The sequence below is a fragment of the Xyrauchen texanus genome, chromosome 12, assembly GCF_025860055.1.
Source record: "Xyrauchen texanus isolate HMW12.3.18 chromosome 12, RBS_HiC_50CHRs, whole genome shotgun sequence".
Taxonomy (NCBI): domain Eukaryota; kingdom Metazoa; phylum Chordata; class Actinopteri; order Cypriniformes; family Catostomidae; genus Xyrauchen; species Xyrauchen texanus.
The window spans coordinates 36,277,663-36,296,063 of NC_068287.1; the positions used below are offsets into that span (position 1 = coordinate 36,277,663).

An 18,401-nucleotide genomic window follows, 5' to 3' on the forward strand; every position below is an offset into this window, starting at 1 on the left:
TTTAGAATAATAGTAAAGTCATCAAAACTATGGAATAACATAAATGTAACTATGGGAATTATGTTGTGACTAAACAAAATCCAAAATAAATCAAAACTATGTTATATTTTATCATCTTCAAAGTCGTCACCCTTTGCCTAGATTTTGTACTCTTGACATTTTCTCAAACAACTTCTTGAGGAATCACCCTGGGATGATTTTTAAACAGCATTGAAGGAGTTCCCATCTATGTTGGGCACTTATTGGCTGCTTTTCTTTATTATTTGGTCCAAGTCATGAATTTAAATAGAATTGAAATTTTTTTTAGTTTTATAATGAATTAAATTAATATGGTGGCACAATTATATTTTTGTCTACAAATCTAATATCAAACATTTAAGCACACACCTTCAGATCAAAAGATGTTTAAGATCTATTTTTCAGTCAAGTGTTTCAAAAGTTTTGACCGAAGTGTATATATATATATATATATATATATATATATATATATATATATATATAAACACAAGATTTGTGCATGTCATGCTTTAAAAAAAAAAAATGGGATGCCAAAGTGTACCACAAAAGCACCAGGTGACTCGACATACTGTACATAATATGATATATCCCAATAGAGCAACAGATGCTGCAGTTCAATTCAGTATAATTAGGTGCAAGATCATTGTACAGAGATTAATTAGGATAAAAGTACAGCCACACCAACACATACTGCCGTTTAACAAGCGTCAACACAAACAGAACTGGAAACATAGGTTACAGATCTTATGCAGCTTAATCAACATTATTACATTTGTTTAATGACTTTAGTCAAAAAAGGAGGAGATAAATCACGATCAATAAGCATCGTGAAAATGATCATAGGAGGCATTGAACAATAGATTCATTTTTTTAGTGTTCATATATACTACATACATTACAAATATAAATATTTTGTCCATGTGAACAAGTTTTAAACCTTTACAACCCTTTGCAGGGATGCATGAGAGGAAATGGCACCATACTTGATCCCATAAATAGTTCTGTGAAGATGTCATGTAAAGATCATTTAAGATGGAATGATCTCTTACAACAGAGTAAATTCATTTATGAAATGCATCTCTTTTTTTCTTCAAGATCATATGTAGCAGTCAGTTTGATCGAACCCATTACGATATAAGGAAATGGTTGGAAGGCATAATGTGTCAATTCCTCTCAGTGTTCTACATTCCTCAACACTGGAATTGTCGTGATGAACTGGGACGGCACTTAATAACAGCCTACATTTAAAACCAGAGTGATCTCTCAGTGGGGATTTTGGAAGGAAATGTATTGACTTCCAACCCAGGTTTCCATCAGATCTTCATAGAAACATGCAGCTCTTCTTCAAAACCAGACCAGCTCAAAGCATATGAAGGACAACTAATCCAGTAGGATTTGCTGTTCCATCTGCACATTAAAGTGAATTTGAAGCAGGTTGATGTTTCTTGAGTTCATTCAAATATCATACTACTTTGAAGAGAGTTATTCAGTTCTAGCACAGTGCCAGCAAGATTTGAGGTGGATGAAAGGGGTGGGGTTATGGGTAGGTTTCTATGGCAATCTTTGTGTTGGCATTTCCATGGCAGCCTGTAATGAGGAAAACATTGAGGTTTGATTGGTAATGTTGATTTGCATACACACATTCCTCTTCTATGCCTGACTCATTAATAAACTAATTAGGCCAACAAGTGAAATAAGCGAAGAGTGGATGACATAACACTCAAACATGAGAAAAGACAGTAACATGAGGGCTAGGTGATAGCAAAAAAAAATATGTTTTGGCCTTTGGACAATATTTAATATATTTCAAAATATTTTTGTGTTTGCTCTGAAATGGCTAAAAGGGTGTTTTTTTCTTTTCTTTTTTTCAATCAGAGGACATCTCATTTCGACCAAACAGTCAGATTCAAAGTAGATTCAAAAGGTTTAATGCAATAAGTAAAATATAATAAAAATCTAGAAAATAATCAAGGCACGTTTTCCGTGCATTTGTGACTAAATAAACAAAAGATTTAATTGCACCAATATTACAAAGCATAGTTATAAATAATAATATTTACCAACAGATGCATCATCCCCATTCAGACTGAGGTGGCATGTGCCCATTTAGATTTTTGAGCCTTTTTGAGGAGTTTGAATGGATTATTTGAAATTCCAAAAAATTATTTGTACCTTCGATAATTAAAGTAAATGATTATTGCATTTAAAAAAGAATGTCTGTGGCAGAATTCTTTATTCACATGTCTAAATTTTGTCAGTCCAATCGAGTCATATGTTCCATTTTAAGCGCATCCTGTGGCTGCTTCGGAGATCACGCTCACTTGGAAGGTCCAGCACCAAAGGAAAACGCTTTGTTATGGTAATAAATCTATTAACTGCATCAACTTCAGTGCAGTTTATGTTTGCCAACTAAATGTGATCTCTGTGGAACAGTCAACAATTTTTTTCATTGTCTAATATAGATTATATCTATGTTTTTATTTCATCAGTCACTGTTCATTCCCTTTGGTTTTGAAAGTAATTTGACAGGTTTTGCGGTGTCGTTACACACATTTCTTCATGTTGAAAGAAGCAGCTTATTATCTTATTTCAGTGTGAATCCTCTCCTTTCCTGTCATTATAAAAACTTTAAGTAATGAAAAGCGGCTTTTCTTGTGTCACATATGGAAAATGCCTATACAATAGAGATGACAAAATCGTAAAAGAGTGACGTAAAACCACTTAATTTTTTTATTTAAATAATACTGCATGAAGGTTCCCCCTAAACAAATTAGGTGCATGATGCCCCTGTTTACCAACATACCTTTTTTACTAAAACACTCAAGCACGTAAAACCGAGGGACTTCTCTGGGAATTCAGTGAAAATGTTTTAATGATGACGCAAATGAATCTTTAAATTACAGTTTTGAAACATTTCATGAATTGACAGTTTGAGCTGATTCTTGGTAATAAATTCAACTGTACAACCCTTTTTTTGCTACTGTAGTGTAAATCAGAAATTATATTAAATTGTGAGACAAAGAGGAAATGTGAAATTAGTCTTTAGGCATGATCTTTAGGAAACTTTATGGCTTGATAAAAAGCACATTAAAATCATTCTGATATTTACAATAGCTGGGTTTCCAACCAAAACATTTTTTTGTGAATTTTCTTAATGAAAATACCAAGATACAAATAAAGTTTCCAAAATGTACATAAAAATTGATACACTCATTTGAGATGGATGAATTGACTTTACAAATATACATATTTTGTCCATGTGACCCAGTTTATAAATGCTTTACATTTGATAAAAGAGCCACAGTGGTTTCAACTTCCATCTGAATTCCTATTTTGCTCCAAATTCCCCACAATTGTTTTCATAATTTTACCCTCTTATACACATAAGATACAAATGCTGCTCTATTCAAAAATAGTTTTGCAATAGTCCGATTTTTTGCATAATTTAAATATCACACCATACAAGCTGTGGCCAAAAGTATTGGCAGTGACGTACATTTTGTGTTTTGCAATTTTGCTGCTTCAGTATTTGTAGACAATTTTTTCACATGATTCTATGGTATTCTGGAAAACAATAATAAGCGTTTCATACGTTTTAAAGGCTTTTATTAGCAAAATCATTCAATATATGCAGAGTCAATATTTACAGTGTTGACCCTTGTTCTTCATAACCTCTGCAATTCACTCTGGCAAGCTGGATAACAGCTTCTGGGCCAAATCCTGACTGATGGTGATCCATTCTTGCCTTATTAGTGCTCAGAGTTGATCGCAATTTGTGGGCTTCTACTTGTCAACTCACCTTTTGAGGATTGACCACAGGTTCTCTATGGGATTAAGATCCGGGGAATTGCCTGGCCACGGATCCAAAATTTCAATGTAATGATCTCCGAGCCACTTCATTATCACTCTTGCCTTGTGACATGGTGCTCCATCATGCTGGAAAATGCACAGATCATCACCAAATTGCTCCTGGATCGTTGGGAGAAGTTGCTCTTTCGGGATGTTTTCATATCATTCTTTATTCATGGCAGTGTTTTTGGGCAGAATTGTGAGAGAGCCCACTCCCATGGATTAAAAGCAACTCCACAAATGGATGGTCTCAGGATGCCGCACTGTTGGCACGACACTGGACTCATGGTGGCTTTCACCTTTTCTTCTCCGGACTATCGATTTTCCAGATGTCCCAAACAGTCGGAAGGGGGATTCATCAGAGAAAATATATTTGCACCAGTCTTCTGCTGTCCAATCCTTGTACTTACTGCAGAATTTCAGTCTGTCCTTAATGTTTTTCATGGAGAGAAGTGGATTCTTTGATGCCCTTTTTGACACCAGCCCATTGTCCAAAAGTCTTCGCCTCACTGTGCGTGCAGATGCACTCACACCAACCTGCTGCCAATATTGAGCAAGCTCTGCACTGGTGGTGACACGATTCTGTAGCCGACTCCATAGGAGGAGATGGTCCTGGCATTGCTGGACTCTCTGGGACGTCCTGAATCCTTCTTCACTGCAGTTGAACTTCTCTCCTTGAAGTTCTTGATGATCCGGTAAATGGTTCTTTCAGGTGCCACATTCTCTGCAGCAATGTTCTTGCATGCGAGGCCATTTTGATGCAAAGCGATGATGGCTGCATGTCTTTCTTTAGAGGTAACCAATGCTTACTGCTCTTATAATCCAAATCAGCATGATAAAGTGATTTCACCTGACTAGTACTCATTCACACTTATCAGTGCTGCTGATATAATTAGTAAAATGATGTTGGCTGGTCATTTTGTGCCAGGACCAAAAAACTGTGAAATTTGGGTTTTTGTGATAAAGTAATTTTTTTTGGCCAATGAAGCTTTTTGCAATTATTTAAAATGCATCTGATCACTCTGAACAATAATTTAGAAACAATGTGAATCAACACCACAAAAACTGAAGCAGAAAATGCATGTCACTGCCAATACGTTTGGCCACGGCTGTATATGGAAACATAGCTAATGTTTCTTAATGTTATATTCCCAGGAAAACCATGCCAAAAACATTGCGAATATTTAATATATCACTCAGGTCTACATAAAATTCTCCTTTCCTCACCTGTCCAGGTTAGGCCAATCCTCTTGTCCACTTTTCTCCCCTCCCACCCATTAATCCCCGCCTCATTCATCCCTCCCTCCTTCCTAAATGTGTGCTGTTGGCTAGCTGTGGCTCTGAGGAGCAATGCTGGAGCAGTCAGTCACCAGCAGTCCAACCGTGACTGGAGAGCTGGACACAGAAGTGGCTCCACCCACAGTTGCCACTGAACTGCTGCTGCTGATGGGGCAAGGGACATTGGGGTCTGTCTGGTTGGCATGGATGGCCATGTGGCCCTGGAGCTGCGTGGGCGTCTTACAGTGCACCCCACACAGCTGGCATAACAGCACCCCACCTGGGCCGCAGCCACGGCCGACCCCACTCTCCTTCCACTCTTGCCCATGGTGCTTCTGAGCATGTACACGCAGGTATGTCAGTGTGGTGAAACCTACGTGGAAATAAGGATGATTTTTATGACGAACGGAATGGAAGAACAATCATTCCAACTTGCAATTTTCGCTATTGCTAAATTAACTTTTAGCTTTCAGTATTGAAACAATTAACATTTTTATGAATAGCGAAGCAAGCAGAGTAATGTCAATAATTTACAATATAGTATTGTTTCCGGTTCCTATTCAGTGGTGGTGCTGTACCGCTGCTAAATCAAAAGCATCTCGGCTAAATAAATTGTATTTTAACGAAGTTGTGAGTTTGAAATGAATGTGGTGAGCTAAAAAGACTGGGTGCTGTGAAATAATAATAAGACAAATAGACAACACGCCTTTCTGTTGAAATGTCCTTGGTGGTATACCAAAACAAGCAAAGACCAATGCAGTCTGATTAACAAACAAATGATAGTGAGCTAGTTTATCGGTTGAAAAGACTCGCAAACTCAGTTTGAATCAGTCACAAAAATTACTTGCAGAATCTGTCAGAGCTTAATTAACTCATTTATTTGACCCAGTTCTTTTAACGAATTGATTATAAAGACTCACAAGCTCACAAATTAGTAGTGTAACAAATTACCTGAATTCGTCAGAGCCTTTACCATGGGTGTCACTTTGTTATAAAAAGTGGTGGAGCCATGTGGCGGGGGGGAGTTAATGACACAGTGGCAAACTCATGAATATTGATTTGGTTATGTGAAGATAATAATCTTTTACAGTTTTAATAAACAATTAATGTCTCCAATAATTATTTCACATTAATTTGATAAACCCCCACTGCAAAACCAGATATCTGTACGAAACATTGGGCTCGTTTACATGCATGTTTGTACACCAATAATGCTTAATAAGTCATAAACAATGTGTGTGGTCATGTAAACGCATTAAACAATTTTTCTTTATCGGTCATTAAAAGGCTTAAGTATAAATTGATTGACAAGGGTAGATTTTTGCTCATTACATGGATTTCCCGTTGCATGTAAACACCTTTAACGCTGTTCTAAGTGTTGTGCGCATGCCTCTACATGGTTTGACGTCAAAAGCAGAGAATAGCTTGACTATTTCAACACTCATGAAAACCTGGTTTTCTTGCTTTGTCTGATTTTTTAAATAAGATGATTTTTAGGAGTAAATAATAACTAAAGTCAAAATAATTGTCTATATTTCCTCATCCATTGTCACACAAGTCATACAGAGCACTACACTTTTCTCACTTCTCACAATGATTTATTAGGCGCCGTACACCCTTCAGCTGTCACAGAAATGCAAAATTATGTGCATATGAATCTAACAATAATGATGTTGTAAATATATTCAACTTAAATAGTATTATTCTAAAATAACTAAAAGTCAAGTTACTGTTATCGGATTACATACAATTTATATGTATTGCTTTACACTATTTTTGACTTAATTAAATTAAAGTAGCTTGTAATCAGATTACACCCAACACTGATAAACACATAATAGATATAATATTAATAGGTAAGAGTACATCATGGGATTGCAAAGCTTTTCAGACCACAAATGGAATAATCAATAACACTCACTGCGGTTGCAAAGGTGGCAGACATGATGCTGTGATTGGTTATGGACTCTCATGTGATCTGTGATGTAAGCAGGGGAGAGAAGTTTGCCACAGATATGGCAGGGAACCTTGTCCTCATGTCTGATCATATGAGCTCGTAACCGGTCTTTAGTAGCGAACGCAGATTCGCATGTCTGAAGAATCAAGAAAAATAGTTCATGAAGCACTTTTATGGTACAAACATGCAGATACTTCATTCTCTCTTGTATTGCAACCCTATCCATATGTTGCTTCACGACCCACTCATGATGACTCATCCTCGACTCACACACTGCAAGAGACATATGGCTGCAGCCCACATACACATACAACCAGAAAAGCGCATGCTTTGAGAGCTCTCAGTTAGACTATACACAGACACTTTAATACTGAGTTATGTTGTTAATGTCTTCAGATTTAATAAAAAGCTAAAACACAAATGAAGTGAGGATGACTTAAAGGTGAAGTCATTGGTAGGAAAAAAGATAGCCCCACCCTAAACTTATGCCATTGGTTGAGCCAATGTTGCTGTGTCAGGCTGGTCAGGATGCTCAAACAAACAGAGAATGTTTTGAAGGTGCCACAGAGCCACAGTGTTTACACTTTTTGGTGAATTCAACCTATGAATGGCTTACTTATAGTTGTCTCTGCATATTAAGCTGGGATCCAAAAAAATACATAGTTCACCTTTAAAGACTGTGCTAAAAAGTAAAGGAAAGGGAATTGGAGAGATGGAGGGAGAGAGATATATATAGAGAGTGTGTGTCTGTTGATTACCGGACATTTGAAGGGTCTTTCTGTGGAGTGCACCTGTCGCACATGACTGTTGAGATGGTCAGGCCTGGAGGAGACAGAGAGAGGGCTCAACCAAGGAATACAATATGTACAAAACAACAATAAATAGCAGTAGTAAGCTCTAATGAATTTGTGTGAATTATGTTACAATGTTTACCAGATTGCATGATTTACCAGCATTAGGTTGTCATGACAACATAGTTGCAGTACTGGATATAACTTTACATGAATAAGGTTAGAAAGCGATTTTTTTTCACACTCAAATCATGTTAACTTGTGTAATGTTTTACATCTTGTGGCTATACTTGAAACTGTGTGTATTTTAACATATATAGACTGTCCCTATTTACTTCCATTGTAAGTGCCGTACTGCAACTGCAATTGCTGTTTTTTTGGTGTTATTTATAAACAAGGGACATTTTTATTTTTGGTAAACATTATGCCACAAATGTGTCAATTAATCTCAACTTGAACCCAGAACATTCCCGTTTTCAAGACTACTTTAAAGAAACTTTCAATAATAATGTATATTGTAACGGTCATGGCGTGAGATGAAAAACAACAGTAAGATTCAATGCAGCTGCCAAAGACATTAGTTTAAAACACATTTCCAACATAGACCAACAGTTAAAAGATAGGGTTAGATCAGGAAACCTCTTAAAGGAATAGTTCACCCAAAAATGAAAATTCTCATAATTTACTCACCCTCATGCCATCCCAGATGTGTATCAATTTCAGCTCTGTAGGTCCATACAATGCAAGTGAATGGTGACAAAAAAGTTGAATCTTTAAAAATCACATAAAGGCAGAGTAAAATTAATCCATATGATTCCAGATGTTAAATCCATATCTTCAGAAGTAATATGATATGTGTGGGTGAGAAACAGATCAATAGGTTTCGATATGAATGAAGAATGTGAATTGCCAAAAAACAAAAGAAGACATTTATGGTAAAAAAGGACTTAAATCACCCACACCACTCATATCACTTCTGAAGATATAGATTTAACCATTGGAGTCATATTAATTATTTGTATGCTGACTTATGTGATTTTTGGAGCTTCAAAGTTCCGGTCACCATTCACTTGCATTGTATGGACCTACATAGTAAAAACAAAATTCTAAAAGCATTTGTTTGTTCCTGCAGAAGAAAGAAAGTCATACACATCTGGGATGGCATGAGGGTGAGTAAATGATGAGAATTAAAATTGTTGGGTGAACTATTCCTTTAAGATCTTCCATTGTCCTGATAACCAACACAGAAGGCTCATTTAATGAAAACGACATTTGATTTGTATTTATTTTTTTAAAGTGTGTGATACTTTATTTCCTGGAATTATCCTGTGTAAATACATGTTAAAACACACTTTGTCAATTTGATGACTTATTGATTTAATTATTTAATTTGGAGTACTTTGGTTCTCCATTTGCTTCAGATGCAGATTCTGTGTTGAACTGGTTTAAAATGCAGGAGGGCTATAATTTATTCACTATTTACAGCTATTATGGCAAAGTTTTAACTATGCAACTTTTATCTTGTAAATTTGTCTTGTGAAGAAATCTTAATGTTTAATAAAAATATACACTGCTTGACACTTAAGTTAAAAAAATAAAAAGCGCAAAATTTATTAGCAAAAATCTAAAATTTGTAAATTTGTCTAAATAGCGTATAGATTGATAAATATGACAGGAGGTCATATTTCTCATCACACTAACCCATTTTCAGTCTCAAATTAATAATTAGGACATCTCTCTATAGCTTTCAGTTAAACGATTACTTTCTGCCAGAACTACAGTAATACACTAATGCTCACTGGAACAATATACTTGGAACCTGCTGTGAATTGGTTTGAAATACTGATGAAATGTTTTCCTTCTTTATACCCGGCATGTGTGTGTTTATAGAAATAATTAAAAAGTTCATGTCCTCCTAATCTCAGTTCCCTCATTACTAAAATAACTGTATGCAACTAAATATATGTATGTGTACAGGTGTGTAGAGGTATGTCTCTTACCGTGAGAAGCCCTTGGCACAGTGGGGACACACATATGGTTTTTCCACCCCTCCCTGATGTGACCTAACATGATAACTCATACGATCCTTTCTCTTAAACCGCTGTTGGCAGATGGGACAGGAGTAAGGCTTTTCATCCGAATGGGACAACCGATGCCGGTTAAGATGGTACACATCCCTGAACGCCTTCCCACATGCCTCACAAGCATGGTTCTTTCTTACTGGGTTGGATTTAAGATTAGGAATGGGAGCTGGATTTACTGGCAGTGGGTTTGTTATCGGGAAAGATATTTGTATCGGGGTGGGATTATTCAGGTTATCGTTGGTGTTGTTATTTGGAGCAGCCTGAAAAACAATGAAACAGAATGTCAGATATTTTTGGCCGTTACATATTTTGTGGTCAAAGCCACAAAGACAGCAAATCTTTCTCTGTCTTCTGGCTAAAGCAAGAAATTTTTTTGCTGACCTACTAACCGACTGACTGTGAGTGTTCAATAATGAGATGAGGGCAGGTATGAGACCATGTTACACAACCGTTGAAGCATTAGCCTGATTTTTGGCGAGACTTGGGATTTGAGAGGTACAACTTTTGAAATAGATACTGACTACAGAAGACAAGTTGTGTGAAGAAATAACGATGAAATAACAGTAAAAAGAAACCTTGGCCCTTTCCCGAATGGCACACTTGATATGTCCATAAAGTCTACGAGACTGTAGGGTGTCTGATTTGTCATTTTACATTTCAAGATGGGTGCTCACAAGACCTTATTATGCGGCTGCTATGCAACCTCATTGCATCCTATTAAATGTTCGGAATTGGTATGATTTTTTTTAACAACTTCGTTATTGTTATTATATTTTCGATTTGTTTGAAATGTTATTTTAATTTAGAAATATTTTTGGTTCGATTTTTCCATGTTTCAATTAATTTATTTAATTTTTAAATATCTAAATCGACTGGTAGAAGCAAAGTGTGTTCCGATACAACCACTGTTAATCCTAGTCATGATTTGTGTGTCAGTAGATGAAAATTATTAATAATAATAACATTTTCTATAGTTTATTTTATTTACTCATTTATTTTATTTACTTATTTATTTACTCATATTTTCCACGCGTATAAAAGGAGCGTGTCCCATTTAATAAGGAGGCAGTTGATGCACAAAAGAACTTAAGTCCATATTTCAGTTCTTGGTATTAATTTCATTCAGTCCATTTATACTACCAACTTCTAATGAATGTGCAGTCTGTGTTTTTATCGCTGGTGCTTCACAGGGAATGGACTATATAATAGGACGAATGCTATCACATGCTTGCACGAAACTACCAAAACATGCCTTTGACTTTGCGTGTATGATTTATGGCATAACGTTGTGCTTAGCGCTAGAGCTCTTAAAGGCCCATTGACTTTACTTGCTCAGCAATATTCTCTTCAAACTGTTGCTCTGCCATGACAGTAGTTGGCTTGAAAGAGAAAACACAGAAGAAGCAGACAGCTAAAATTAATATCCACTATAGCACCCCTTGTGGTAATGCATAGAATGCAATGGGTACTTGCGCTTTATTATCAATTACAGTCTGACATATTTTGGACAATGCACCGAATAGACATTGCGTAGCTAGAAGTGTCTGCATCCACGTATTGCGAAGAGTATGTTACGGCCTTAACTATGCAAAGCTTGATTTTGTACGTTGTTAGAGTTAGTGTTGCAACAATGGGTGCTATAACAGGCATTCGCATAATGGCCAGTTTTCTCTTTCAGCTCAACTACTATTGGTTAATTCAATAACTTTACAGCTAGCTACCTGAATAATAACATCCGGTTTAACGGAACAGACGTTTGAAGGTAACTCTATTGCCACCCATGACATGTTAGAGCAATGCAAGAACACACTTTAAGTACTGTATGTTCAATAATATCCCAATTTCAGGGATGTCACATGACACCAGGCGAAGATGTGAATGGCGAGCTCTGTGGACTTTGCTAGTTTTAATACTTTTTATGACATAAACTGGTGAGATTCGATACACTCTGTTCCATAACTGTTCTAGGAGGACAGAATAGAATTCAAAATCTTCGCTCAAACAGGCCAAGGGCCTGGGAGTCGACTTGGTTAGTGAGGTGCAGGAAACGCAGCGGGAGATGCTGAACATGTCGGCAATGTTGACAAAGGTCGTTGCTTACTTGAAGGATCTTGCTGTGATACGTCGATCGATCACCGCCATGGAGGCGAAGTTCACTGATGTGGTTACAAGAGTGGGAGATGTCGAGAAACAGATCGATTACCTGGAGTCATCAGAGAGTGAATTATCTGTTAATCCGCTAGCAACCAAGGTGGATTTGGAGCGTGTCTGAGAGAAGTTGGAGGACATGGAAAACCACAGCCGGTGGAATAACATCTGTATCGTAGGAGTCCCAGAGGGAGCACAGGGACAGGATATGGTGAAATTCCTGGATGGGCTCTTTCCTAATCTGCTCGACATAGAAGGCCATAAGATGGAAACTGAGCAAGCTCACAGGGTTCCAGCTCGGCGATCCAAGGAGGGATACAGGCCCCGATCATTTCTGGACAAATTTCTGAGATCATCCAATAAAGATCTTGTGTTACGCGAGGTGAGGAGTACAGGAAGTCTTTCTTGGAAGAACCACAGCATTTTCTTGTTCCCAGACTTTACAAACTCGACAAGAGAGAAACATGATCGATTCAAGGAATGCAAGAAACTTCTACATCAATGGAAGGTCGCTTTTGCCCTGATATTCCTGGCCAAACTGAGAACAGATGCAAAGGATAGCAGTAAAACATTCACAAGCCCACAGCAAGCGATGTCCTTTATAAAGTCAATGGAGTAAGTAATTTTGTTGCACTCACGATTTAGCGGAGTGGACTGGCTCACTGAACATTAGCTTGAATGTTTGAGGAATCTGAGCACTTTTTTTGTGCTAGTTCCACTTAGTGGCTGGAGTTTATTTTGTAGAGTTACACACCTTCAGGACAGTTTTATGGATGAATCTACATGCTCTTTGTGTTTATTCTGCCTATTGGCTGGAGTTTGTTTTATAAATTATCTTTTGCTGTGTAATTCTGTCTCACAAAATCTGATTAGAAACACCAGATTTGAGCAATCCGACAGCAAGGTTGTCAAGGGGGCTCTCGTAGGCGTACATGGACTGTTTGACTTTGGAGGGATGGATGCCAGTTGGCGCTGTCATTTTATAGTGCTGGCTTGAGTAAGAGCAGGGGAGTTATTACATTGATAAGTAAACATCTACAATTAAAATGTCTCAAACAGAGTAAAGATAAATTAGGACGAATAATTTTTGTTTTAGCTGAAATTCAGGGTTTTAATTTTAATTAACTTTAAAATAGTTTTGATGGACTTTAATAGTTTTAATTAACTTTAATCAAAGTTTTAATTTGGCTCATCTTTATGCACCTAACAGTGATGCTCAGGGATTTTTTTAAAGATCTTGAAGGGATGTTGCAAGCCGCTGGCACCTCTCATGATATAATATTGGGAGGAGACATTCATCTTTTGATGGACTCAGTCCTTGATCATAGTGAAGCAAAAGTGTGTAAGCCCCCTTGAGCAACACTGACGATTCACAGGATGTGTAAAAATCATGGTCTTACAGATATTTGGGGACCTTTGAACCCATCTGGTAGGGACTATACATTTTTTCATCAGTCCATAAGATTTACTCTAGAATATATATATTTTTTTATATATCTAAGTCCCCTCATTTCATTTGTTGTTGATTGCTCAACTGAAATATTTTAGTCTCAGATCACACCATGGTTTGTTTAGAGGGGTTGCCACATATGGAGAAAAATGTATGTATCGCTTTAGCAAAATCCTGAAATCCAACAAATACTAAAGGCTGAAATCAATGTCTATATGGAAACCAACTGGACCTCAGTATCCTCTGTGGGCGTGGTTTTACTTTTAAATACTTTTAAAGAATTCTATCTTGATCTCTATAGTTCCACGTCTTTGTCTACCAATGAGGATATTAGAAACTTTATGGAACCATTAGAACTTCCTAAACTGATGACTGAGCAAAGGAATTCTCTTGATTCTGAAATAAACTTAGAGTACCTACAGTTCAACATTTTGGGATTCCCAGGTCTCAGTTCTTTAGGCATTTACAGATGTGCCAACTACTCTGTACTATTTTTAGGAGTAGCATACTAAACACCCCCCTAAAGCAGCAGATACTCTGGAAGTGGTGATTACTGCTTTTGGAAAAGGTCATGAGGCATCAGTGTATTCCTCCCTGCTAATTCAGAGTCTGGGGGACGGAGCTTCAATTTCTCTCAATAGATTATGGAAGAAAGATTTAAACTTGGCATTGGAGGAGGGAGTGTGGGCTAGGATACTAAAAAACATAATGTCTACATCTAGAGATGCAAAGGTGCGCCTTATGCAATTTAAGATTTTACATTGATTCTATTGGACACCCTCTAGATTGTATAGGCTTGGTCTTAAAGACACACCCACCTGCTGGCAATGCCAATCAGAAGATGGGGACACAGCCCATGTTTTTTGGTGGTGCGTTAAGATCCAATAATTTTGGTTGAGGGTGTGACGTAATGAGCACTCAAATTTCATTTTGCCCCAGACTCTGTATTGTAGGTGATGGGGCAGTCATTAATATAGGGGATAGATATGAAAAAGTTGGGTCCTAGCTGGTGTTATGATTGGCAGATAGATAATTCTTAGGGGATGGAAGTCGGCTGGAGTGCCCTCATTTCAAGAGTGGTGCACAGAGATGGGCAGGGTGGCGGCATTCGAAGAAATGACATTTAAGGCTAGGAAACATGGATTTGTTCAATAGGAAGTGTGGCAGATATTTGGCCTTTCTGAAGGGTTCTCGGGGAGGGTCAGTGGAGAGGTATTTGTAGTTTTAAATGTGTTATTATTGGTTTTTGAAAATATACTTTTTATATTTTTACCACTGGGGTGCGTGTTTGTGTTGATGGGGGGGTTCAGGGGCAAGGGTTTAATTTGATTCCATATTTTCTGTTAAGTTTATTTAATTGGTTGAATGGAATCAATAAAAATAGTTAATACAAAATTATAATAACAAGTGCAATATGTGAGCCAAGTATTCGCATCTGTGTACTTGCGTAATGTATGCTTCTGGGCTAATGCATGAAGAAAAAAGTTAAATCAAGGACAAGAGAACGGCAGCAAAGGTATGCAAAGTACAAGCAAAAGACACAAACAAACCCGACCTGCACCATTGTCCCAGTAACAACCACTGCAGTAGGGAGAGGTTGGGTCACTGTCATGGCAACCGTTGCTGGGGCAATAGAGAGGGCAACAGTCTCTAGCTGCTGATTGCTGATTGGGGAAGGATGGACCATGGGGTCGACTGCCGTGGGTATGGAGGCAGGTATAGTCAGTTGGAGAAGAGAAAGAGGGATGGTCTGCCTCTCCACTCGTGGTGCAGCCTTCCCGCCATCTATTTTCTCTCTAGCTGCTCTGTCCTTCATCTTCACTCCAGTGTGGACAGACTGGTGACGACGCAGGTTATAACTGTTCTTAAACTGCTTATTACATATGGAGCAGATGTGTGCCGGTCGGGCGGGACGAGAAACTGGTTTCACTGTGATAGACAAAGAAAGAGAGATGATTATATGAAGTGATATGAATAATTTTTCTATATAAAATACATTAAGCATACCATTCATTAGGTTGATTTCCCTAAAACACACCACTTCCACAGTGACATTGGCATGATTTTAGAGGAGAAATATCTGCTCATATGGCAGATGAGGGGGAATGCTTGGGAGATCTGTTTGAAACTGTCAGAGTTTGGCTGGTTAGCATGGGAAATTAGCCCCTTCTGGTAGATGCGAAAACTATACCATTTTGGGGACAAAAAGCATCTTTCTCCATTGACAACCATTTAAAAGTACTGTATTCTGAAAAAATTAAATAAATTTGTAAGCAACATATTAATTGCAAAGATTTCACTATATTTAAGGGCTGGGTATCTCCAGCCACCTCACGATACGTATTGCGATACACGTCACAATTCTATACATTGTGATACATCACAATATCATGATTCCATTCATTTCACATGCTTTCAATTCTAATTTATTTGGGTATATTTCATATATAATGTCCACTTTTATTACATACAACATGAGAAAAATTATATTTCAGCTAATGCTGTTATTATTTATACAGGGGACCTTACAGAAATATTCATTTTTCAAATTTTATTAATTTTTCATAGTTTTGTCACATTTTATCTTAAAAATATACAAGGTCCATGGATTCTATTGATAAATATGCCTTGAAATGGCATGTATTATGTTTCATAAATATCGAATATTAATTACACAGCTCTCTGGAATACTCTATTCTGATTGGTCAATGGCGCCATCTAGCAGTCTGATATTTCTCAGTAACAACCGCACATCCATGTATCTGACTGCACATCCAGAACTCTGGCACAAACAGGAAGTTGATTTCAGCTGTTCAGTGATTTACTTTTTCTCACATAATTACAAAATTTCAATGAAAATCAATGTTTCAAGTCCATTTATTTGTTTATTTGGTAAGTACGGCACAGAACTTGTAAGGTTGCTGGTTCGATCCCCACAGCCACCACCATTGTGTCCTTGAGCAAGGCACTTTAGTCCAGGTTGCTCCAGAGGGATTGTCCATGTAATAAATGCACTGAAGTCGCTTAGGATAAAAGCATCTTCCAAATGCATTAATGTAAATGTAAGTAGTCTTGTAATAGGCTAAATAATGAGTAAGTCAGTCATTTTCACAAAATAAACAGCAATAGAACGCTGTTCAGTGATTTCTTCTCACATAATTCAATGCACATCAAAATTGTATGTCAATTAATTTATTTATTTGCTTAGTAGCCATGTAATAAGCTGAATAATGTGCAGTCACAATTTTGGGGTTTGTTTTGCGATAACAACATCTGACTGTACATTATCCCTTACACAACATGTTTGTTGTTTACATGTAGGGCTGTCACAATGAAATTTGAAATTTGGCTGACGATTAATTGTCAAACAATTAATTGCAATTATGACGATTAATTGTATGTTTTAGGGCTTTCACAATTAATTGTCATATTTCTTAATGCATATGTGCTTCATATACCTTAAGAAGCAATTTGTACATATTTAACTTAAAATATATAAATCAAATAATAAAATAGTGATATATGATTTGCTTTTAAGACTTTAAAACTATATTTTATAACAAAATATTTCTAAATACTTAAAATATATCTCTCTTTTTGGTCAACTTTACATTTACAATGCTGTTTTTGAAACTCATTAAAAATATATATATTTTTAATACAAAATGTATTTTTATTTTATTTATATAATATTATATTTTATTAAGCAATAGTAAAATACTTAATACCTAATTTCTTCACTTTCACATTTTAATGCTCTTTGATTAAACCAACGAGCTCATATTTCTCATGAAGCATAACATTTGAGATTTAATTTCATAATTGTATCACTCCACAGAAATAGAGTAAGTGTGTGTCTGTGTCACTCTGTGCCATTACCAATAACTGAATGAACCTACTTTGACCACAAAAATTAGCCATTACATGATCTATAAATTAAAAAGAAACCGGAGTGATTCACTATCAAAGTGTACCTTTGTTCGGTTATATTTTTCGTGAGTTTGGAGCCAGCCTCTGCTGATGGTGTGCTCTGGTTGACATCTGTGGTGCGGCTCAGTGATGCTCAAAGTTCAACTGAATGACACACAAATGCGCTGTTCATGGCATTTACAAAATCCATTATTTGGGCATTAAAATGTGATTGGAATTTGAAGTGGACAATAATCGCAGTTATCTCAAATAACTGTGGTTAAATAAAATAACCGCTGTGAAATCAAATAACCGCTAACAGATGACTATTTAATTATCGCGACAGGCAGGGGCCTGGGTAGCTCAGCAAGTAACGCAAGTAATTGGCCCGGTTGCTAGAGTGGGTAGAGTCACGCTGAGGTAACCTCCTCATGGTCACTATAATGTGGTTCTCGCTCTTGGTCGCGTGGTGAGTTGTGCTTGGTTGCCACGGAGAATAGCGTCAAGCCTCCACACACACTATGTCTCCGCGGTAACGTGCTCAACAAGCCACATGATAACATGCGTGGATTGATGTGGAGGCAACTGATATTCGTCCTCTGCCACCCGGATTGAGGCGAGTCACTACGCCACCACGAGGACATAAGAGCGCATTGGGAAATTGGGCATTCCAAATTGGGGAGAAAATTATTACAAAATTATAATCGCGACAGGCCTATTTACATGGCTAATTTGTACTATTTACAAGCATTTACACTGATATGATGAACAAGTGCTAAAAGACCATAAAAACTATGATTTAAACTACTTTACAGCTCAAATAATACACAGGTTTTACAAGAATTAATGTAAGTGCTTTTAGAAAATTATAAGCTTCACATTTCTGCCTTTAAACCCTCCTAAAATTGGACCCATAC

General features: G+C 37.0%; 1 protein-coding gene across 1 annotated transcript in view; it reads right to left on the reverse strand.

Moving 5' to 3' along the window:
• Positions 1 to 18,401, reverse strand: part of LOC127653028 (vascular endothelial zinc finger 1) — a 20,074-nt gene continuing 1,673 nt past the window's right edge. The window contains exons 4-9 of the mRNA XM_052139516.1: positions 15,131 to 15,504; positions 9,894 to 10,237; positions 7,861 to 7,924; positions 7,067 to 7,238; positions 5,095 to 5,518; positions 1 to 1,605 (exon numbers count right to left, since the gene is read on the reverse strand). Coding sequence (XP_051995476.1) covers positions 5,196 to 5,518; positions 7,067 to 7,238; positions 7,861 to 7,924; positions 9,894 to 10,237; positions 15,131 to 15,504 — 1,277 coding nt within the window. The 3' untranslated portion in view covers positions 1 to 1,605; positions 5,095 to 5,195. The remainder of the gene's footprint in view (positions 1,606 to 5,094; positions 5,519 to 7,066; positions 7,239 to 7,860; positions 7,925 to 9,893; positions 10,238 to 15,130; positions 15,505 to 18,401) is intronic.